The 24,917-nt window shown below is 37.7% G+C and overlaps 1 protein-coding gene across 1 annotated transcript in view; it reads left to right on the top strand.

The window, feature by feature from the left end:
* The window catches only part of LOC132104297 (thrombospondin type-1 domain-containing protein 7A-like), a 129,321-nt gene that overhangs the window by 56,144 nt on the left and 48,260 nt on the right, over positions 1–24,917 (top strand). The window contains exons 2-6 of the mRNA XM_059509669.1: positions 1,824–2,769; positions 6,173–6,421; positions 9,975–10,156; positions 15,603–15,758; positions 21,587–21,790. Coding sequence (XP_059365652.1) covers positions 1,824–2,769; positions 6,173–6,421; positions 9,975–10,156; positions 15,603–15,758; positions 21,587–21,790 — 1,737 coding nt within the window. The remainder of the gene's footprint in view (positions 1–1,823; positions 2,770–6,172; positions 6,422–9,974; positions 10,157–15,602; positions 15,759–21,586; positions 21,791–24,917) is intronic.

The following is a 24,917-nucleotide window of genomic DNA, read 5'->3' as shown; positions in this document are numbered from 1 at the left end:
GTAGTAGTAGTAATCATCATCATCATTATTTCAACTCATTTCTTGTTTTCTTTAAAATAAAATAAAAAATATCAAGGTAACAGTGAGGCACTTTGATTAATTGATTGGCAATTGATATCTGAGCTGTCTAACTTAAAAGTTATCCCACTGAAAAGGTGGGTGGGTAAGGTGGGTAATTAACAATGCTATGAATACTGTTGATTGAGTTTGATTTGTACTTAACCCACAATATTCTTTAAGGTTATGTTTTGAGTGTTTAATGCAGATATGTTCACTTGTTTGGAATTGTAATCTTCTTTATTGCTCTCACAATCTAATTGCTCTTGATTTCCCCAGAAAATTGGAGTATACAGTGGCTAACCATGTGACAAACTGCTTATGGAACAAATCAGAAATAGTTTTTTTATGCTGTATGCTGGTGAAAAAAAAGACTACATGTGAGTGCATGGAGTATATGTATATCTTTTTCCGGTGTTTGAGGTCATTCAGTTTGTGGCGGCTCCGTTTGTTGTATACAAAGCGGTTTCTTGTGGTCGGCATTGATCTGTATTGACCTGGTCCTTGTGGTTGCAGCTGTAGGCTAATTTAGCCCACTGCTTCTTCCATTAACATTTACATCGTCCTGTCTCATCCTTATCGAGGGGAGTCATGAAGCAGGGCTTCATATGGCCTTCATTTCTCTGAAATAAATCACCCTTTGGTCCCGGCACTTAATAAAAAAACAGGTACCAGAGCACACAATGAACCACTGTAGTCAGAGAGTGCTTTTAAAAAAGATTATTTGCAAGAAGATCTCAGCTGAACTCTGCAATCAAATGAAATGACCTCAGGTGATGGTTACGGAATATCATGAAAATGAAAAAAATATATAAGAAAAGAGATGCAGTTTAACACTTCATCACTTGGTATAAATGCTTTTTTTTCCCTTCATGACCTCACCAAATTGTCAGACTGAATTTAAGTTCATCTGCCAGCTCACTTTGATTTACTGCTTCAGACTGTGTGCTTATGTCTCTAGTGCTCTGTAGAGACTGAACAGTTAGAAGATGCAGAGGTGTTACTTCAGCTTAGAAAAACCCATCCTCCTGAAACAAAACCAAAATATTAGACTCTTTGACTTTCTATCTTCTTACTCCTCTTTTTTTCTTCATAGAGTGAAAGGTTCCACTGACTTTGACATAATGTGCATTTTTAGATCAACTATCCTATTTATAGTCAGCTGCTGCTTCATGTATGCATCCACTGTCCAACAAAGTCCTGGCACTGGCAGTGGCAGATATTTGAAATTGTCAGATTTTATGTAGTAAGCTACAAAATCAAATTCCTATTCACTTGAACACTTGAATTAACCTAATTAATATTCATGAGATTTTGCCATTTTGTCATGTCAAAACCAGCATGTGTGGGAAGTACCAATAAAAAAAAAAAAAAAAAACATCCTCTTTCTCTCTCCTCCTTGTACTCTGTGACCTTCTCCACAATGACCTCTCTGTCACACTGTGAAATCTATCAGTAAAATCAGCTTGTCTTCACTAACACATCCCTAGAGTGTTTTGCATTGTACAGTCCCTGGGAATAGAGGGATATTGATTCAGACAGTGGGCATGTTACTCCTCCTGGCTGTATAATTCTCCTCCATATCCTGTTTTTAACTTAAGTATCTTAAGTGCATGTAGGTTGCAGACATTAATTATGACCTGTACAGGAAGTGAAACCGGATGCGATCAGGATATTGAACATAAACACAAATCAAGACTGCCATCTGTTCATGAGGCTTTTACTGAATTGTAAAGTTGTCTCTTTTGTCTTCGTCTCTCTTTTAGGGCCATGGGGTAGGTGCATGGGCAGCGAGTGTGGTCTGGGTGGAAGTCAAAGCCGAGCAGTTTGGTGTGCCCATTCTGAAGGCTGGACCACGTTACACACCAACTGCCAGCAATCGGAGCGGCCCAGCAACCAACAGAGTTGCTTCCGGGTTTGCGATTGGCACAAAGAGCTGTACGACTGGCAGCTAGGGGCCTGGAACCAGTGCGTGCCAGTGTCTATGCGCAGTGTGGGCGTGCCAAGGCCAGCGGTGTGCACTCGAGGCGATGAGGGCATCCAGACGCGGGAAGTGGGCTGTGTGCACAAGTCGGATGGTGTTCCTGCGGAAGATGCCATCTGTGAATACTTTGAGCCCAAGCCACGGTTAGAGCAGGCCTGCCTTATCCCATGCCCACGCAACTGCGTGGTGTCCGAATTCTCCCCATGGACATCCTGCTCCAAGAGTTGTGGGATGGGACTTCAGAACCGCTTGCGTTGGGTTTTAGCCCCACCACTTTTTGGCGGTTCGGCTTGCCCCAACCTCACAGAGTTCCGCACCTGCCAGCCGGGCCCCTGTGAGGGTGACGAGAGCCTGTACAGCCTGAGGTTGGGACCTTGGGGCCCCTGCATCACTTCACCTATACGTCAGGCCCGGGAAACCCGAGAAGATAGAGAGCTGAAACCAGAACGTAAGGCAAAGCGGGATAGGAAGGCCAGGCAGGAGCGTCAGGGCAAGCGGCGCAAAAACAAAGAGAAAAAGGAGGTGAAGGAAAACAAAGGAGAACGTGTGAGGGACAGGGTCAGGATGAAGGGAAGGATGAGGGACCCTGAGACCCGAGAGCTCATCAAAAAGAAGAGGACGAGGAATCGTCAGAACCGCCAGGGCTTGAAGTTCTGGGACCTGCAGGTGGGCTACCAGACCCGGGAGGTGACATGTGTTCACCGAAGCGGAAGCACATCGGCGCTCAGGTCAGCCTCCTCCTCTTTATGTTCATGCATGATTTGATTATAAAACTGTTATTCTTCCAGATGCTTCTTTCTGTGTGGGGAACTGTGATTTGCTTAGGTTTGATAATATATTGTTTGAATGTAGTCAAAGCTATTCCAATCAACAGTTTATAAAGAGGTTTTTATTATTGCTATTTATTTATTTTTTACCAATGGCAGTTAGATATCTGGATTTAAGGCTTGGTATTACTACAGCTTTTCTTGTTTGGTTCCAGTTCTCCAGCTCTGAAAATGTGTAAATTTTATTTAATTCTGATTCAATAGTCAGCTAATGCTATATATATATATATATATATATATATTAAATTTTAAATTTTAAATTTAGTTTAATTTTATTTAATTTAATTTAATTTAATTAATTCTGTAATTTAATTTTACAGAATTAAATTTTATTTAATTCTGATTCAATAGTCAGCTAATGCTATATATATATATATATATATATATATATATATATATATATATATATATATATATATATATATATATATATTCTTTTTAATGTAGAATTTATTTATGTGATGGCAAAGCTGAATTTTCAGCAGCCATTACTCCAGTCTTCAGTGTCATTCTAATATGCCGATTCGCTGCTCAATAATTTTTTTTTAGTTATTATTAATGTTGAAAACAGGATTCTTAGAAGAGTTTTATGTAATTATAATTGACATTATAATGACATAATTTAATGTCTTTTCTTAATAAAAGTATACATTTCTTTCCAGAATAGAAAATCTTACTGTCCCCAGACTTTTGAATAGCAGTGTATGTACATCTATTAAAAATAAGTCAATTATTAAACCAACAGAGCTGTCAACTCTACTGCATGATTGTTTAAGTGAAGGTCATGATTAATCACAAAATCAATATTTGTACCCAGCCCTAACAGAAAAATGTCAACACAGGAAAGAGAACTGAGACCATTAAGCCATTTAATGGGGGGTTCTAAAGGAGAACATAAGTACAGACTTATCAACTCAGTCATGATATGTCGACACTGTCTCCTTCCCACCTGCAGTGTTTCTGCATTTCTCTCCTTGCAATATGAAAGCTGGTCAGTCTTCTGATCCTATGTGTGTGTGTGTGTCAGAAAGTATAAGAGAGCAGAGAGGCAACACTTATGTCTGTTTTTGAGCCTGCTTTTACCAGCACATTCTCTTATCATATGAGCTGGCCTTTAGTGAGATATGCTATTTCACACACACACACACACACACACACACACACACACACACACACACACACACACACACACACACACACACACACACACACACACACGTGACAAAAATAATAAAATACAAACAGACTTCATTCAAAGCGCGATACACCACCGCACATGTATACTTAATGTTTAACACATGCTCTCAAGTGGTTTTATTCTCCACATTACAGCTTTAGCAAACTTAACAAGGATCTTCACAGAAAGACATGTGGTATCTTATAGACTTGTGGCATGTTTTCAAATGTATTCCTTGTTTTTATCTATTTATACGTTATTTTACTCATAGACTGCACTGCATGCTAACAGTCTGAGCTGCAGCACTCATTTAACCCGGTCCCTGTTTTATAATTTCCCTCTCTTTTGGGGATTGTGGAGCATGATAATTGACATTTTAAACAGTTCTTGCAGTGGAGTTACCCTCAAGGAAGTTTCAGAGAGTCTGTCAGTAATAGACTAACTAAAGAGAGAAATCTCATTTATGGAGCAATACTCTCATGTCAGTATGATGACCCAAGCCCATTGCCTTCCCATCATTCCATCACCCTATAAAGTAACTGTCTGCCTATAATGTAATTGCATTATTCTAACCCAAAGATTTAATGGCCATCTTCCTTCAGAAATGTCCCTTATCGTTTTCCTATCAATTTTCTGTTATACCAGTAAGTAGTTTTATGCAGTTTATAATATGGCCTTTTTTTGCCAAGTGCTTTTCCATTACGTTTGTACAGCCTACCATGGAGAGCATCTTTTATTGAAGTTTCATCTACAGGTTTGATTCGAAAAGCATGTTATGCTCCTGTATCTCCAGTGCATGTCCTCATTCTGTCTCACATGGTGAAACTTTTAATCTGCTTTAGTTGAAGAGGTATTGTCAAGTGAAATGGGAATATCCAAGCAACCTTAGACTTTCAGAGTGAATTTCAGCAAAGCACGTGCCCGTCAACACCCACTTTGATTGCGTTGTTGTGAACAGGATTTCAGAAGCAAAAATGTCTGTTATGATTGCCGTAGGTTCCCTTTCTAGAGTCAGAATGGGGATGTGTCATATCTGCCTGTATTTGTTGTTATATGGGATTAAGCACAGGAAGATGGAGAGAGATGTGCACTGTCCCAGGCAGATTAGAGCTACTCACTGACTTCACAGATGGCTGAAGCCCCAAAGAGGCTTAGCTGATTCTCATGACCGTATTAATGCAACACCCTGCCCTGGATCAAATGTATGGAATGGCAAGGTCAGAAACAAGAAAAGCATTCAAATCCGACCTCGCACCATGGATAATGCCAGTCAAACCAAATGAATAGATACTTGATTAGGCTCTTAATTTGTGCTCTCCTATCCATACATCTCAAATTATGTATTGGCTTTAATGTAAGTCTGTGTGTGGGAGTGACAGTGGTGTAAATATAAACCTTGTAATAGATGCTTACAGGTGTAGTTAAGTCGCAGAAATATGCAGGAACGGTATCTGCCTGGATTTAATTCAACAGCCTTTGACACCAAAGACGTTATCTGTGAACCAACCAAGCCTCTGATTTCTTCATCTGACTAAGACAAGTGAGGTCTTGCTTACATGTGTTGTAGGAGCTCTAGTGAGGGCCACAGTCTCAATCATAACAACCCCCAAAGCCAAACCGTCGCAGGCGTTTGATGCCTCTTAATTAAAATTCATGGAAGTCATAGTTTGATATATATCTTAATTGAATCGCAATCTGTAGTGACTGAGATAGAAATGAAAGAACAGGGGTGAGGAAAACTCCTGGAAAGATGTGAGGTCAGAGATCATTATCCTTATTAATGCATATTCAAAATGATATACAGTGATTGGATGGGTCGGTTGAATACAGCTTGGTCAGGCTTGAAATTATAAATTTCCTTTCTTTTTTAAAGATAACAAGGTGTCTATATATATATATATATATATATATATATATATATATATATATATATATATATATTTTTTTTTTTTTTTTTTTTTACTTGTAATTTATATACAATACAATTAAGTTTTTAGAAACGACATAATGTTGATGTTCATTTTTCTGATGTCGAAAAAGTGCAGACGTCATAAGATGTTTTTGCAGCTTATATAATAAACGTTGGATTCATTAATCAATTACAGACTTTATTCTGTGTCCCTACAGCCACTGTAACCAGCAGACTCTTCCTGTGACATATCAAGCCTGTGTCATCCCAAAGGACTGTGAAGTGACCGAGTGGTCAGACTGGTCGGCATGTTCAAAGGAGTGCTATGATCTGAATGGGCGTAAGGGACAGAGGACACGCACGCGTCAGGTGAAGCAGTTCCCAGTGGGTGGAGGGGTCGAGTGTCCTGAGCTGGAGGAGAGTGAACCGTGTTCTCCTCAAGGAGAAGAATTCCTGCCATGTATAGTGTAAGTGCTGCGTCCATTGTGCTTCGGTGCTTGGATCATGACATTTAAATGTATATTAGACCTAATATTAAGCATTTACACTCAGTGATGTCAAAACTGGTATGGTTAATCTAAAGTTGATATTGGTTAACTAAATGACTGAAAAAACAGTTACACTACCAGTCAAAAGTTTAACAACGGCGAGATTTTTATTTATTATTATTATTATTATTATATATATTTTAAGCAGTCTCTTCTTCTCACCAGGGCTGGTTTTATTTGATTCAAAACACAGCAAAACCATTCCATACTGTGAAATAGTTTTACAATTTAAAATAACTGTTTTCTGTTTGAATATATTTTAAAGTGTAATTTATTCCTGTGATGCAATGCTGAATTTTCAGCATCATTACTCCAGTCTTAAGTGCCACATTATCCTTCAAGGCTTCTTTTTTTTTCCTTTCACATTTTATGTTGTTGCCTTCTGTTAAACTACTTTAAATTACTTTTTTTTTCTTCACATTAATCTTCACTCCATTAAATATAATATATCTTATTCATGATATTCAACTTTTTAATTGTTTGAATCTTTTTGAAAATATAATCTTACTTTTAATCATTAAGGATGCATTAAATTGATCGAAGGTGACAGTAATTTATAATGATTTCTATTTTTTTTACTTTATATTAATCAAAGAATCAAAGGGAAAAATGTCAAATGTGTATGTGTGTTTGATCAAATAAATGCAATCTTGGTATATATATATATATATATATATATATATATATATATATATACACACACATATATAAGTGGGCCTGCATTGTTCTATAATAGCTCTCTGTATACGGACTTCATCTGTTGACGGCTTTTGGATAGCATGAAGGTGTTAAAACACAGATGGAGGAATGAAAAGTGAAAAGAGGGTGTAGGTGAAGGTCCTGCTGGGGAAGATGGAGAGATGGCAGCGTGTTGGTGGTTTGGCACAGCGCCACCCTGGAGGAGGTGAGCTGATTAATAGTGAACGTCTGAGAGGACAGGCCACACGCTGTCTAATCTGATCTCCCCCATAGATGGGCCGGTCCATTCCCAATCACTCATCACCTCACTGCACTGGATCTCACCAGAGCGGAGCATGTGCCCCTCTGTATTTGATAGAGGTGAAAGGTGCTCCTGTAGTGCTGACCCAGTGTGTGCCCGGCCCTTTCACAAAACCCCACATTTGCTTTCACTGCTGTCGCTGAGAAAACTTTACAGCAGGGGTTTATGACCAGACGTCCCCCAGAGTGAGATTCAGGTGGCCAAGAATGGCTTGTAACCATTAAAATTTAATATTCACCTACTGTTAAGCGTCTCATAAATCTCTTAAAGGGATATATATGAGAATGGCAGTATTAAACATAACAGATAATTTGACATTAAGTACAATAACACAACTGACAAATACATCTTAGATTATTTCGAATGGCAGGATTTTACAAAATATATTTTTACAATAAAAAAGAACAGCTCAAATGCTACATATGGATTTCGAGTCAGTGTTTTTGTTTTGTTATGTTTTTATTTTTGTTTAATTTGTATTTTCCACAGTCATCCAAAGGAATAATTTCAATGCTCATTTGAATCATATGAATTCTGTAAAAGACAGGAAGAAAAATTTTAATCATTACTCGCTGTAAGTGTTTCCATCCAATGTAGATCTCAGCTCTGATTCATGTGAGCGTACACTGAAATATGGTATATTAAAACTCATTACATCAGGTTTCACATCTTGTGATAGTCACTAATTCATCTTTATTTCAATCAAAGTTGACCAATTTTGCATCGTTAATCTCTGTAAATGTTGGCATCTGATACAGCACATTAATGTTTGCATATGTACAATTATGGTGCGGTAAAACAAAACACATCATTTTTAAAATATTGTGAACGTTTGTAAAATCTGTTTATTTGATCATTTAATTTATATTTCATATATTTATACATATTGGGAAAACTGCTTTGCTGATGGCGCATTATGCTATTTAACCATAAACATTTGCTATGCAGTCCATTACTCATTCAAGTATCCTAAATAAGAAAGCTTTCTCATTTCACACATTACGTGTATAAATGGAAAGTGAGGCCCTCAAAGCAAAATTCTGAATGCAGTCTTGTTAGAAGTACACTTAAATACACTCTGAATCACAGCTCATAAATATGGAGCTCTGCATTTGTGAGGTCAAATGGACTTCATTTTTTAATCTGTGAAAAAGGTTGAGAGACATTACCATGGAAAGTCAGCAGGAATTTTCTATTGGTTTTAAAATCCAATCCGCTGCATTCAGAAACTGAAATAAATGTTTCATATTCTATCATTTACACTACAGAAGCAAAGCAAGAGATCACTTCACTTAATTTAGAATGCATGCTCATGGTCAAGAGATGTTTTTAAAGGGCGCTCTCCTTTCTTTTACTCTTCTTATTTGAACTCTTCTAAAAGCTGGAAGCAAGACGTGTTACTGAAGGTCACTGGACATTTAAGCACACGCACTACCTGCGCTTCCCCCCCGAGCGTGCCCTCCAGCTTTTGATCAGTGAGACACATATAGAGAAGAAGTGGTGATCAAAGGCCAATGGTAAAGAGGAGGTTCTTACCTTTTCAGCCAATGCTCACACTGTTAACCCTGAACCAGAAGTTTTGTTGTCTCATTTAAGCGTATTATCATTTAATTAGAAAAGGCACTAAGACCTTTACCGAAATGACCATACATTCATTGGATATGGTTATAACTGTTTCAGATTTTATTACAAATAAATAAATAGTGTTTTGTAAAATCTGAAATATTTGTGCATAACATTACTAGTACACAACTTAATAGTAATATAAAAAATAGCAATATTCATATAAAAAATACACAAAAAATTATTAAATTTAGAAGACATTCAATTTAAAGCTGTCAAAAATATTAATATAAACTATAAAAATATGCATATAATACTAAAATAACACTGATATGTAGTCATTTATTAGTTATATTTTAGTTTAGCTTTACTTTTTTCCCAGTTTTTATTTTTTGTATTTTTAGCAAAAATGTTTTTGTTTTTGTTAACAGTAATAGCACCATGGTTACTACACTTTTACTACAATAACAACTTAATTTTCATAAGGGTGTCTCTGGACAGGGAACAATCAAATCAAACATGCATATGATAATAATCAGTACAGAGTTTGTCATTTTATTTTTGCAACATTTCTATCGTAGCTCAGCTTTTGATGCTGTTTCCCTGGTGTGCTTTCGCTAACATGATAAATTAAAAAGCAGCAGCCCAGCCATCAAACTCAATGATGCTAAATAAAACCATGACGTTAGCGCACATTTTGACTGATGTGCCTTCTGATTAGTCTATTTAAAATCATCTATATTTATAACTCAAAAAGGACAGACCAAAGTACAGTTTATTTTTGTGTGGAAAACAAAAAACGAAACACAAGCTTCACCCTCAATCTTCTCTCAATCTTTAGCCTTCAGAAGATAAATTAGCAGAACATTAAATACTCAATAAATGTCCTTCCTTCCTCTGTCTCCGCAGGTATAATTGGCGAACGACAGAGTGGAGCGACTGCAGGGTGGATGTGCTCCTCAGCCAACAGGACCGTCGGCGGAGCAACCAGACAGGGCTCTGTGGAGGCGGGGTTCAAACTAGGGAGGTCTACTGTGTTCAAGCCCCGACTGAAACCTCATCTAGCCTCAGCTCCCTCAAGAGCAAAGACGGTAACTAAACTATCAAATTCAGTGTCTTAACCCTCTGCTTGTGGTCAATGCACTTGCTGGTTCAATGATATGTCCCGAAACCAATCCAATCTCTCTCCCCAATCATTTCCTGTCACATCTTTACCAATTATTTAAGTTTGCTACAGGTTCCACACACAGTAACGAGCACACAAACACTTTCTATTCAGTGAATATAACTGAATCCAGATCTAATAGATAAACATGTGGCAACCGGTCTGTTACTAGTGAGAACAGGAGTTGCAGTCAACACCATCTTACATTTGTTGAGCATGTATTTTTTTATTCTAGCGTTAACACAAAAAAGTTAATACATGTGCAATATGTGACCACACGTTCAGTCAGCTCAAAACTTGCCAAGACCCATATTGTAATGAAGGCACAGTCCCCTGAATTGGAGCCCAGCTTCCAAAAATGTTCCCAGTTGGTGTTGACATCAACAGTAGGGCAGCATATGATTATGGCATATGATGCCGGATTTAAGCATTTCAGTGAATTAGTAAGATATAATGGCAGTTACTATCCTTACACGAATTGGTCCTTAATAAATATGTAAAAAAAAAAAATCTAATAATAAATATCGCAGGGCTACTTCTATGATATTTGAAAAGTTTGTGTGGCTAACATGCTTGATGCAAAGTTATATTTAATAAAATCAACTTTTTTGTCTCCAGTCACCTCTGCCCCAGTACAGAATTAGAGGCTCAATGCGAGCTTTTAGACAAAGATCAGTTTATGTTTGTATTGTGGTACACAACTCAAGCCAACATGGAATTGAATTGCTTTTTGAGGCTGAAATTAGATCACATGGGGGAAATTAAGGAATAAAGAAGGCAGTGCTGTACAAATGAATGAGGCAGCTACTGTGGAATTTAAATGCTAATGCTGAGGTGCACATACACCCAAACACGGATTCTCTCTGGAGTAATACGACAGAAATAGGGAAGTGTCAGCGCAGAGGCTGGTGCCGGGCCTGTGCTCACTCTCGGACTGACACAGAAACCCCCCTGCCATCTGCTCTGAGAGCTGAACCGCCGACCTCTCAGGGATCTTATTCAAATGTCCACAGCTGTCCTCAAGCAGGCATTGCATGGTATGGCTTGGTCACACCTCAGACAGAAAGAAAAAGCACACTGAAAGCAGCTTGCCTTGTGAAATGAGACAAATTTATATCACAATGGTGTATTTGACAGCTACTGTAAGCCATGATTAAAAATAAAATAAAAAAATGCTAATGTTAATGTTGTTAATGTTGTCTATTAAAGATTATGTCCTTCAGCTGATCAACATAGGCATCTTGTAGTCAGTGTAGTCCATTTGCGTTGCGAAACACAAAAATAAAAATTTTAAGGAAATCTAACATAATATATTTTCTACGTAGCACCAAGATCATTGTGAGCAGATCAAGTTCCAGAACAAAATCCACCATAAAGTAGCTCATGCATCACTTTTGAGCACAGTTAATAATTTGACTTTTGTAATTCAGATTTATTGAAAAAATCTGTTATGCATGATGGACTGATGGATGTGTAAATAAATAATGCCAAATGCTCTTTGTTTTTGCAACTGAATTTAGTTTATATTATCTGGAATTGCTTTGAATCTGGTTGGAGATTGTCCTACCTGTATTTTATTTAATTATTTCACATATACACTAGCATTCTAAAGTTTGGTGTTGTTACGGTTTTTGTACTGTTCTTTCTTTATTTTATTTTCTTTTTTTTTTTTTTAAGAAGTCACTTATTCTCACCAAGACTGCGTTTATTCAGTCAAAAAGCCAAGTAAAAACAGTAATATTGTGAAATATTCTTTCAATTTAAAAACTTACGTTTTTAAGTTTTTTACAATTTCATTTATTCCTGCAATGGCAAAGCTGAATTTTCAGCAGCCAGTACTCCAGTCTTCAGTGTCAAATCATTTTAATATGCTGATTTGATGCTGGACAGCATTTAATTTAATTAAATGTTTTATATTTTATTCTGTTTTCAGAACAGCATCAAATTATTTTATAAGAATGTAGAAGTATTTACTGTCATTAGTATATACATCCTTACTGAGTAAAATTATTATTTTTATTATAAACCTGACCCCAACTTTCACTGGTAGTGTGTTCATTATAGAAATCATGTAATTCATCACCTTGAAAATATTTAGTGAGACAACCACAATTCACCCAAAAAGTGCACATGCAATTCATTAGATTGCATCTTTTTAGATGTGCATCTTGTTAAACCAGGACCTTAGTGTCCAGCCTCCTGTCTGTGCTGAAGTTTTGCCAGACAGTGTTGGAATCCCTTCTGTAATGTGGCCTTAAGAGAAGCACATGGCACTAACTGCAGCTCCTGCTGTGGGAGGTGACAGGCCTGGCATGCTGACGAGTCACACTGTGACAGATGGAAGAACTGTGAGATGAAGAAAATCCTGTCCACAGGGCAAGAACACCTGCACACTTTTCACACACACTCTCTGCCTATTTCACACATACACACACACATCCCTAAAGCTTTTCCACACCTTGTCTAGCTCTGTCTTTTGTGCATATTGTTTTCTTTTTCTCTCCTTTGGTTTTCTTTGTTTTACCCATCACCATTCTCACCAAATACTGTTATATGTTATTAATTGCAATTAATTTGATTAATTAATCTACATATCATGTAATTCATTCACACACACACACAAAAAAAATAATAATAATAATATATATATATATATATATTTCCTTATTTGCCTTGTTCCCTTTTAATCAATTAAAATCAATCATGCACTTTCCCCCTCTGGGAGTTTCAGACAGATTTGAGAGGATTTAATTTCAAGCTCCACATGATTGGACATTTTCAGGTGATTCCCCACTGGGCCTTTGGAATTATTCACAGGTATTTATTTATATACATTAAAGCCAGACAATGAGAGCATCAGGAGCGGTGGTTTACTCAAGGACCGACACTGTGTGCTTTAAGCAGATTTAATCATTCAGTTCCAGGGATCATACATCCTCTGTAGAAATTGGACAACTACTGTATGTTTGTCTGCACTCTGTCTATTTCAGTGCAATGTGTGAGGCCAGTACATATGAAACTTTGATACTTGAGGCATGTCCACCGACTTTTCCTGCCATTAGTTTTTTAAAGCAGGAACATATCCCCTTTTATGTTAACTATCACACATTTAAATTTGTTTAAATTATCACTTCACGTTATTTCCTAATTCAATTTAAAGGGATAGTTCACCCAAAAACAAAAATTTCACCGTCATGTCATTCTAAAACGTTATTTTTTTGTGTGTGGTTGAGTAAGTGTTGACAGAATGTACATTTTCAGGTAAACTATAACTCATTGTATAGTATTGATTAAAATATATATTAATTTAAAGACGGAAATAAAAATCATTTAAGGCTGTATTGTTTTTAACTCCAAAAAAAAGTTTAAGATCATGTGCTTCATTTAAAGTGGGTCTAACAGTTTGAAACTGTTGACATTAAACTGTTTGAAACTAGTCTTGCATAAACATTATAATTGTTATATTATTAGTGATTATTTAACTTTTATGTGTGTGTGTGTGTGTGTGTGTGTGTGTGTCTGACGGTGTTGACTCATATTAAATGAAATTCAAGCAGGCGGAAATGAAAGCAGTAGATGCATACAAACATAGCTGAATACCTGTGAATTTACATTAATCTCTCCTAAACAGTTTGTGTTCTGTTTTGCCAGTAGTGAAGAATCAGTGAAATATATTGTTTCCACGGTTATGAAAGCTTTGTTTGCATTCCAAATTTATTTTCAATAATTTTGGGATTATGGATTCCAAAACCCGTGTAATGAATGCAGGAATGGCACTGAACACAAAATATGCATTATGGATATCAAAAGCAGCTTGTTGTCTTCCTCTCTGCCAATACTGCTTCCCATACAACTTCCTGCTCTACTATTTGGGCCTGGGGAAGCTGTGCTTGATTTCCTTTCCCCACGGGTGGCTTCAGACATTTAGACGACAGGGGAAAGCAGCTGCTGTTGCGATCTTTATCCATTAACACATCGCAGTCACAGAGAGCAGAACACAACAACAGTGTTCAATTATTTCGCTCGGCCGTGTCACTCTCCGGATTCTAATCAATGTTGCACCCCGTTGTGGATCTTTATGAGATGTTCAATGCAGTGTCTTTGTTACAGAGCATTCGTGCAGCACCGCCCCACAGGCAGGCCCAAATTATTGATGATGATGCTGATGGTGATGTAAGTAGGTGAATGTGTTGCTGGCTGTCAGGTGGACAGAGGGACGGATGGGATACTGGTGATATAATTAGGCCATGGAAACCCTGGGTGGGTAAACAGCAGACCATCTGGCCTCCAAGCGAGTGTTGTTCCACCTGAACAAGGTCAACCAACGAGGAGAGGGTCATTAATCAGATTGGGTTAACAGGGCAACAAAACGTGAGCCGCTGAGACGGGAAGCCCACCTCAAAACCTTAAAAGCACAGCCATGTCATTATAAGAAATACAGAGTGCATGGAAACAAGTCTGTTTGTGGGAATAAGGGAACTTGCATTTGCAAGTCAATTTGACATTTTTTTTGCAAATCAATTTTGTCAATTTGACAGCTCATTTCTTTTTTTTCTTTTTTTGACACGTCGCTTTTGAAAGTAAATTCAGCTTGCTAAATTGAGCTTTCCGGTGGATGTTTGTCCCAAAGGAGCACTTCACACTTTAATTTCAGTTTTAAACAAGCTCATATAAATCATTAATGACTCTGGCCATGCAATCAATCACTTAGATCGTACTGAAAATCTACACACACACACAAAACACATGTATTAACTGAATGATTTTAGAAATGGCTCAAAGCACACAGAGAACACCTTTTGGACACGAATCAATTAGCATGTGAATGAAGAGAAGATCCGTCAAAGGCTATCGGCAGCAGATCTGTTCATGCACTGACCTTGTAGAAAATCAACTATGGCTCGGAGCTGCACACACACTTGCATTGAGTGCTATTTACAGATAAAAAGAAAACAAGGACAAAATGGGTCTTGGGAAATGTCTAACAAAACATGTGCAATCAGAAGCACTTGTTTTTGAGAATGATGTTGATCATGTCATTGTATCTCTTCATGTTCAAATTTTCAAACATATTGAAATGCTTCACATTACCTTGTGTGGGCAGTATAAATATCTGAAAAACACTATATTGCACGATACTACCAGTTTTACTATATTTGATTTAATGCAGCCTTTGTGAACATAAGAGACTTTTTAAAAACAAAATCTTCTGAAACTTTTTCTATGTGTATAATTTAAATATCTGAAATACTTGTGGACTTTTATTGTTATGTAAATGATATACTTGGGTAAATGTACTGTATATTCTTGTTCCATCTGTGGTACTTGTATTTTTATAGGGATTCTGTAACAATGTGTGTGTGTTTCCTCAGCCACACGGCCAGTGAACAGTGACCTGTGTCTGGGCGTTTCTCCTGACACCACCCAGCTCTGCCATATTCCCTGCCCTGTGGAGTGTGAAGTGTCCTCCTGGGGCGCATGGGGGCCCTGCACCTTTGAAAACTGCCAGGATCAGTCCACAAAGAAAGGTATGCTTGATCTATATGACCAGTTCATCTATTACAGTTGTTTGGGGAGCGGTCATTTCACCCATCTTGCTAAAACAGACCGGATCAATAAAACGTCTTCATTCATTGTAAATCACATGAATTGTGTACGAGAAGCCATTCAACTCATAACTCACACCTCTCACGTCTGTCTGCACCATCAGCATCCGGGCCATAAACTTATCAGCGCCTACTAGGGCAACATATTCATTTTCTTAAAGGTTTATAAACCAGGACCATTGTAGAGGGAACAACAAGGGACCCACATAAAAATAAAACATGTCACGAAAGAGACAAAAGACAAATCATGGATTAGATGGCTTCAAAGAGACATACACAAGCTTCAAATGGTCTCTGGAATGAACTGAATCTGCTAGATTCACAGGATGGTGGCTTACCGAATGCTGCTGACAGATGGTATGGTGTATCAAAGGTGCTGGCATGCTGGTTGCGTTTCTCGTTAATTATGGCTGGGACAGCGACTCGTGCCATAACTAATGCATATTGACTCTTCCCTAATGAAGCGACTCAAAAGGATGGGATGGGAGGAAATTCTCCACCATGCATCTTAATGATGAATTCTCTGTAAATCTGTGTTCCACTCTCTCTTTTCAAATGCCCACGGTTCATAATTCATGCCATATAGCTGGAAAGGCAGGTCTCAGCACTTGTGTACTGTATATACAGTATGTGGGCTCTCATTATTCATTGATATGTGGCGAAAGGAGTAAAGGAGCTTCTTTTTTTTTTACAGTATCATCATACATTATCTCCCAAAAAATGACAGAATAGAACATGTAAGGAAGAGTAATTCAGTGAGTTTGTGTATTTTTTTTTTTTTCTGTCTGGATAGATGGATTGATGGAATAGGGGACCAAACAGTAAAATATTATATATTGTTTTGTGATTATACATATGTATTTAGATTTGTATTATATGATATTATGACAGTATGGGTTAGTCTTATTGCTATATATTCAGATTTAATATTGCATATTTTAGTACTGAAATATGTGACCCTGGAACACAAAGTCAGTCAATTGTCAATTTTTCTAAATTGAGATTTATACACCATCTGAAAGTGGAATAAATAAGCTTTCCATTGATGTATGATGTATCAGACAATATTTGGCTGAGATACAACTATTTGAAAATCTGAGGGTGTAAAAAAAAATCTAAATACTGAGAAAATCCCCTTTGAAGTTGTCCAAATGAATTCTTAGCAATGCATATTACTGTATTATTTACTGTAGGAAATTTACAAAATATCTTCACGGAACATGATCTTTACATAATATCCTTATGATTTTTGGCATAAAAGAAAATTCGATAATTTTGACCCATACAATGTTTTTTTGGCTATTGCTACAAATATACCCCAGCGACTTAAGACTGGTTTTGTGGTCCAGGGTCGCATATATGTAGTCAGGTGAATGACTTTATATTTGCAGTTACCTCTTTCTGTGTCTTGTTTCCCTCTAAAATAAAGTAAAATGTATAATTGAACAATATTTCAAGTATTTTAATTGAGATATATTTTAAACTTCAAATGTTTCTGAAAATCTTCACAATGTTGATTCACGATCTGGAATTAAATTTTAACCAAAATCATCTTTGTAAAATAACTCAGTTCTCAATCATGCAGTCCTGGTTTGATGTCGCGCACCAACCAAATCATGTGCTTTCTTGCCTTCTACAAATGATGGATGCAGATGTGACGTTATTCTGACAGTGATACTGTTCTTTTGTAATATATATTGGTAATCTTTATTATAGTCAGAACAAGCTACAAAAATAAGCTTGATGGGAGATAAAGTACAAATTACATGTGACATCTCAACCCAGGGGCGTCGGACTGGGGGTAAAACCAGTACTGATTGCCAGGGCCCCAAAGGAAGAGAGGGACCTTGAAAAGTCTGGGATATATATTTTCAAGGGAGGAGGGGTGGGGGCATTAGGACTGCCTATGCATAGGGCCCGGGATCTTGTGCAGCACCCCTGTCTCAACCCGAGGCCCTAATAACATGTCAGTGTACACCTTACACATGATGACCCATGAGATCCTGATGAGATTTTTGTCCACCTGTGGCTTTTGTCTATTTTTGATTAACAGCGGCTCATATGAAACCCAGATGATTTGTCTGATAAAGAGACAGAGGCAGCATATGCCATCAAACACCTTCAGGCTGACTGAAAGGACGTGGTACAATCCCCTTACACACAAACAATGAGCTCTACGCTGACCTTCTGATTAAATAAAGCCAGGAGGAGAGTGCAGGAAAAAAGTAATCAGAAAAAGGGACAACGCTGGCATCTCCAACTAACTCCTAAAGGCCCCCCTCTCCTGTATTACCTTATCGGCCCCAGACAGCAATGTGGATTAAACCAGAGGCCAGGAGAGCAGAGAGAGGAGGGTAATGGCAGAGTACATGTAGGTGACCTTGTGCCGGTCATGAGTCAAGTCCAACCATTTTTATTCCTCTGGAGCCCCTTTCCTGCCCTTGAATGGGAATACCCCTGGTGCCAAAGTCTCTTCTGTATTAATGGATTGCTGAATGCATAAGTTCCTTTGGTGAAAGGCAAACATAATGAGGAAGAAATAATACAATTCATTATGAGCTGCTTTCTGTCATCTTGCACACTTAATGGACCAATATGTTTAATATAATATTACAGTAATTGTGCAATGACACACTGAGACAGTTTACAGGGATTGCGCTGACAAGGCAATTAGTACAGACTCTAGTTGGTTAAGTGTTGGGTCTGTGTGAACTTCAAGAGAAACATTTCTCCATCCATAAACTGCTGAATTTGTTTTGACAAAATTTGTTACTAATTGAAACTACTTATTGTCCAACAAGGGTAAAGTGATTAGGTATTTTATTTATTCTTTGTAAAATATTGTGTATAATAATAAAAAAAAGTAACACACACACACACACACACACATATATACAGGTCCTTCTCAAAAAATTTGCATATTGTGATAAAGTTCATTATTTTCCATAATGTAATGATAAAAATGTAACTTTCATATATTTTAGATTCATTGCACACCAACTGAAATATTTCAGGTCTTTTATGGTTTTAATACTGATGATTTTGGCATACAGCTCATGAAAACCCAAAATTCCTATCTCAAAAAATTAGCATATTTCATCCGACCAATAAAAGTGTTTTTAATACAAAAAAAGTCAACCTTCAAATAATTATGTTCAGTTATACACTCAATACTTGGTCAGGAATCCTTAGCAGAAATGACTGCTTCAGTGCGGCGTGGCATGGAGGCAATCAGCCTGTGGCACTGCTGAGGTGTTATGGAGGCCCAGGATGCTTCGATAGCGGCCTTAAGTTCATCCAAAGTGTTGGGTCTTGCGTCTCTCAACTTTCTCTTCACAATATCCCACAGATTCTTTATGGGGTTCAGGTCAGGAGAGTTGGCAGGCCAATTGAGCACAGTAATACCATGGTCAGTAAACCATTTACCAGTGGTTTTGGCACTGTGAGCAGGTGCCAGGTCGTGCTGAAAAACAAAATCTTCATCTCCATAAAGCTTTTCAGCAGATGGAATCATGAAGTGCTCCAAAATCTCCTGATAACTAGCTGCATTGACCCTGCCCTTGATAAAACACAGTGGACCAACACCAGCAGCTGACATGGCACCCCAGACCATCACTGACTGTGGGTACTTGACACTGGACTTCAGGCATTTTGGCATTTCCTTCTCCCCAGTCTTCCTCCAGACTCTGGCACCTTGATTTCCGAATGACATGCAAAATTTGCTTTCATCCGAAAAAAGTACTTTGGACCACTGAGCAACAGTCCAGTGCTGCTTCTCTGTAGCCCAAAGTGGCTTGACCTGGGGAATGCAGCACCTGTAGCCCATTTCCTGCACACGCCTGTGCACGGTGGCTCTGGATGTTTCTACTCCAGACTCAGTCCATTGCTTCCGCAGGTCCCCCAAGGTCTGGAATCGGTCCTTCTCCACAATCTTCCTCAGGGTCCGGTCACCTCTTCTCGTTGTGCAGCGTTTTTTGCCACACTTTTTCCTTCCCACAGACTTCCCACTGAGGTGCCTTGATACAGCACTCTGGGAACAGCCTATTCGTTCAGAAATTTTTTCTTTGTCTTACCCACTCGCACTCGCTTGAGGGTGTCAATGATGGCCTTCTGGACAGCAGTCAGGTCGGTAGAGCTTAGATCAGGGCCAAACAAATCAAGCCCGACCCTACTCGAGCCCGAGCACGTTGTGTCTGAGCCCGGCCCGGCCCGACACGTTCACTGTAATTATGAGCCCGAGCCCGATTTAAACCCGACCATTTTTAATATGTGGGCCGTTATAACCAGGGGCGGCGCCAGATTTTTTTTTTTTTTTTTACCGCAGGTGCTGAGGTGCTAGATCATTTAGGCTATGGGGTAGCTGCGCAGTTATATATATATATATATATATATATATATATATATGCGTGCCGCATTTAATGCACGAGACAAAGCCAACACATATGTTGTCACTCCCCACGACTAGTTTAAAATGTTTCCATACCTCCGATTTTCCTCCAAAGTTAATTCTCCTGTTTTAATTTTTTTCTTTGCTTCTTGAAGCTCCATGTTGCACTTATTCTACTGAATAGTACAGCACGCACAGCAGGTGTGATGCGTCACGCATGCGAGACTGCGAGTGGATGAGACGCTGCGCATGACACGTGACGTGCTTTATCAAGGGTCGAGCCAGAGCTCGGGCTCGGGCAGAGAATCTAAGCTCTACAGGTCGCCAGTCTTACCCATGATTGCCGTTTTGAGTAATGAACCAGGCTGGGAGTTTTTAAAAGCCTCAGGAATCTTTTGCAGGTGTTTAGAGTTAATTAGTTGATTCAGATGATTAGGTTAATAGCTCGTTTAGAGAACCTTTTCATGATATGCTAATTGTTTGAGATAGGAATTTTGGGTTTTCATGAGCTGTATGCCAAAATCATCAGTATTAAAACAATAAAAGACCTGAAATATTTCAGTTGGTGTGCAATGAATCTAAAATATATGAAAGTTTAATTTTTATCATTACATTATGGAAAATAATGAACTTTATCACAATATGCTAATTTTTTGAGAATGACCTGTATATATATGTGTGTATATGTATGTGTGTTTGTGTGTGTGTGTGTGTGTGTGTGTGTGTGTGTATATATATATATATATATATCCTACATTTAGTTTCCTAAAATGTTATGCTGTAGTACAATAAACGGTATATATAGTGCATCTAAAATTATTTATAGACTATTATAGTATTTTTTTTCTTTTATAGTTTCCATTTTAATTTGTTATTTTCTTGCATACTTTTGTTATTATTATTATTATTATTATTATTATTATTATTATTAATAATAATAAATATCTCTATTTAGCCTTATTTTTGGATTTAGTAATTTAAGTACTTCAAGGATACACGTCCAATTTTCATTTTTATAATATAAATGTAATAAAATTGGTTCTAAAATACATTTTAATCTAATATTTATTTTTTATGTTTATTTGAGTTAATGAATAGTTTAAGGGTTTTTGTTTGTTTGTTTTGTATAATGACCTGTTACTGCATGATATATATGAATGTGAAAGCTTGTTGAATTTGCAATAAAGAGAAAAAGTTCAGTCATTTGAACAGATATATTTACTAATTAATTACTTTTTTTGAATGACTGTTTGAATATTTTACATGATTTAACTCTACCTGCGCTCTTTACTCCCACCGATTAATTCAACCGACTAAATTAGTGACCTGAATGACTTTGAGTCTCATCTGTGTTCTTTGACAGGTTTCAAACTGAGGAAAAGGAAAATCATGAATGAGCCCACAGGTGGCACAGGAAATTGTCCCCACCTGACAGAGGCAATTCCCTGTGAGGAGCCCAGTTGCTATGAATGGCTGTTGGTGAAGCTGGAGGAGTGTATGCCTGACAATGACAAAGCGTGTGGACCGGGAACCCAGAACCCAGTAGTACAGTGTGTCAACAGTGAAGGTAAGTGATACGTACACCTTTCATCTGCATGATATGGGACTGTCCATTCATTCCATTCATAAGCATTCAAGCTAATTAAAAAATCTTTGCCTTTCTATTTAAGGGTCATGTCCAGGCCTGCAGTTTGTCGAATGCAGCAACAAACTCAGATTGTTTTGTTGTTGTACAGCTGGGTCCATTCTTGAACTCTGTCCATAGGGCGTATGTTGTGGACTCATGCCCAATGCTGTAATTGCTGTTTCTGCACAGGCGGCTGGTAGTACTTCTCTATTGTTAGAGTGGCCAGAGGGGAAATTCAGAGCAATAAGAAGTGGCACTGCTGCCTTTCAGTCTTCTAAACACAAAGCCACATGTGCTGGGGCGGTCTACTGTCTAACTAGTCCAAAGGCCCAAAACTCTCCAATAGCATCTGGCTGTTATTAGCTTGACTGAGTCCACGGTAGCTAGGGAAACCAACACCAGTACCATCTGTGAGATCAGAGAAAAATGGGGCAAGCACATGCCTGGATCTGTGACCAATGGCTGACACTTACGTCTCAATATACTGATTAAGAGGAGACCTGGGATGCCTGCAACTCTCCTGTAACTTAGAGTTGTTGTGATTGGCTGTAACATCTAAATTTGGCATTTTGTTGGTAAAATAATTTTTATTCCAACCCCCAGAAATTATTTTACAAATAGGTAAATCATTGAACAACACAACATTTTGATCAAAAATCACAATAAACACAATTATTCAAATAAATACTTTATATTTATTTGGATTATGGTCTATATAAATAAATAGAGAGCATAGTCTACTAAATGGTCTTGGAGAGCATATGAGACATCTTTCAAAAATGTCAAAGTCTTACTGACCCAATCTCTTAATGGTAACATACATTCAAACAAAGAAGAACATGAAACACAGATGACTTAATATTGCTTAAGCTTAAGCTTAATATTGCTTAAATCACCCATCAGTCTTGGTTTTAATTTATATTATTCATACAGCCTAAAACACCATAGATATTTGAGAAAATAAATGGCCCGGATATGTTGTACTAACAGTTTTTTTTATTTTATTTTATTGATTTTTTTTATGGGATTTTATGGATGAACACTTCGCTCTGGTTGATGAGGGAGTGAAATTCAGTGCCACGAACCCGCAATTCTGATTCATCTAGTTGATCTAGATCTAGTTGATTTTGTACAGTATAATAGAGAATTGAGCATAGCCTAGTGAATATTTAAACAAACAAAGTGGAAATCCTGTCTCCAATGTGTGGAAGTGAAATAGGTTCATTCTGCGTGTTTATCAAAAATAATTCAGCTTAAATTATTGTGGATATGAGGGTAGTAAAAAGTAGAATAATCTTTTTATTTATTTATTTTTTGTATTTTTTTTTCAGAATCACCAACTCTGTGACTTCTTTCTCTTTACCTTCGGTATTGTTCATGTATTGTCTGGAGTTGTGGCACGACTCTACTTGCATTAATCAATTATGAGCATACACCATAATTGTATTTTACATCCTCACATTTCCCTCCTTGTTCCAATAAATTTCAGTATGCGGACATGGCAATTACTGTGACATTCCAGAACCTCAGCACTCACATCGCTAATGAGGACTCGGGGGAGAGAGAAAAAGACGAAGAGTGAGGACAGAAAGAGAGAGGCAGAGAAAGGCGCCTGTGTGTGCGTGCAACTCAATCAGTTTTGCAAGGCTCATAATCAAGCATCCCATTCACACCAACTGAAGGTGTCATTCTGCATGTGCCTCAGCTGTCACCACAGAGATGACTGCCACCTCCCCCTGGCCCTCCAACAAACCTCATCTCCTAGACAGTTACCCTGAAACACCTTCCTTAACATGCCACGTATAACAACTGTACTTTATATAGCAGGCTGATTCTATAGCTGATTCTATAATCCTATATATATATATATATATATATATATGGGTCAAAGTAGTCCGGGATACAATATGATACATTCAGTTTATAGCACTGAATGTTTTGTCATTGAAATGGTAATTTAATGACAGACTGTGGTTGGTGGGTCAGATTTTGCCTGGGGACCAATATGTCTTAACATACTAAACATGCTGTTTCAAACATGTTACTTTTCTGTAACTGTGGAACATAAAGAATATATTTTAAAGCAAGTTTTTACTTTTTTTTGGCCATACAATGAAAGTCAGTGGAGTCCAAAACAACCGATCTGGGATCGATAAAATCCCAGAAAATATTGAGATATATATTTTTGTCTATATCGCACACCCCTAATATATCTAACATTTTGTTTATGGAAAAAAATGCCCATAAAAGGTATAGTTTTAACGACTTAACATCTAGTTATTATGAGAAAGTGTGTCTTTTTAATAACGACATATCTCATTGTTATGACATAATTGAGCGGAAAAAAATAATATGAGTGTGGCAACGTGTCGTGTTTGATCAAACACTAACAAAAAGGCTAAGGAACATTGCCTTCAACTTCTGTAAAACAGGTAAAAAAATAATTAAACTTGGCTTAGAAAAGGTAAAATACATACAAATACATTTGAGAAGTGACCTTTCTTCTACTTGAGCCCCTGCCCCTCAAAATGTCTGTGCACGTCCCTGGAGTGCAGAATCCAAAATATGAAAGAAACACTGGCCATTACTCAGTTCCTCCCTAGCCATAGGCTTACTGCAACACGTTGACCCATTTAAGTCCAGATACCTTGCTTTAGTGAGGAATAATATGATTTGTTCAAGGTCACCTCTTTCTTTGTCCTTCCTCGCAGATGGGTAGATGGTGAATATGTTGTTCTGGCACCAGTGGCGAGCATCTTATATAAATGAAATTAACTCTGATTCAGTCTGCATTTAGCTGAACTCCCTCTCTCCCTTATTAACTTTGGGAAGAGTAGTGTGCAGCCTCATCAGAATGTGACAGCATTCAAAAGAGGAAATGTCATATGCCGCCTGGTATTTTTCCATCAAGGGACAGTCAGACGCAGCAGGTGAGGTTTAACACATCTGAGATGTATAAGGGCTAGATGTTCAACTGGTATATTTCCCAAACCATGAACTCACCGAGTTATTCATGAGGACAGCTGATTTATTTTTCCCCTAGTCTGAAGGATATCGGAATATTTGC

Source organism: Carassius carassius, chromosome 25, assembly GCF_963082965.1.
Source record: "Carassius carassius chromosome 25, fCarCar2.1, whole genome shotgun sequence".
Taxonomy (NCBI): Eukaryota; Metazoa; Chordata; class Actinopteri; order Cypriniformes; family Cyprinidae; genus Carassius; species Carassius carassius.
This window is presented reverse-complemented; position numbering and strand designations above follow the sequence as displayed.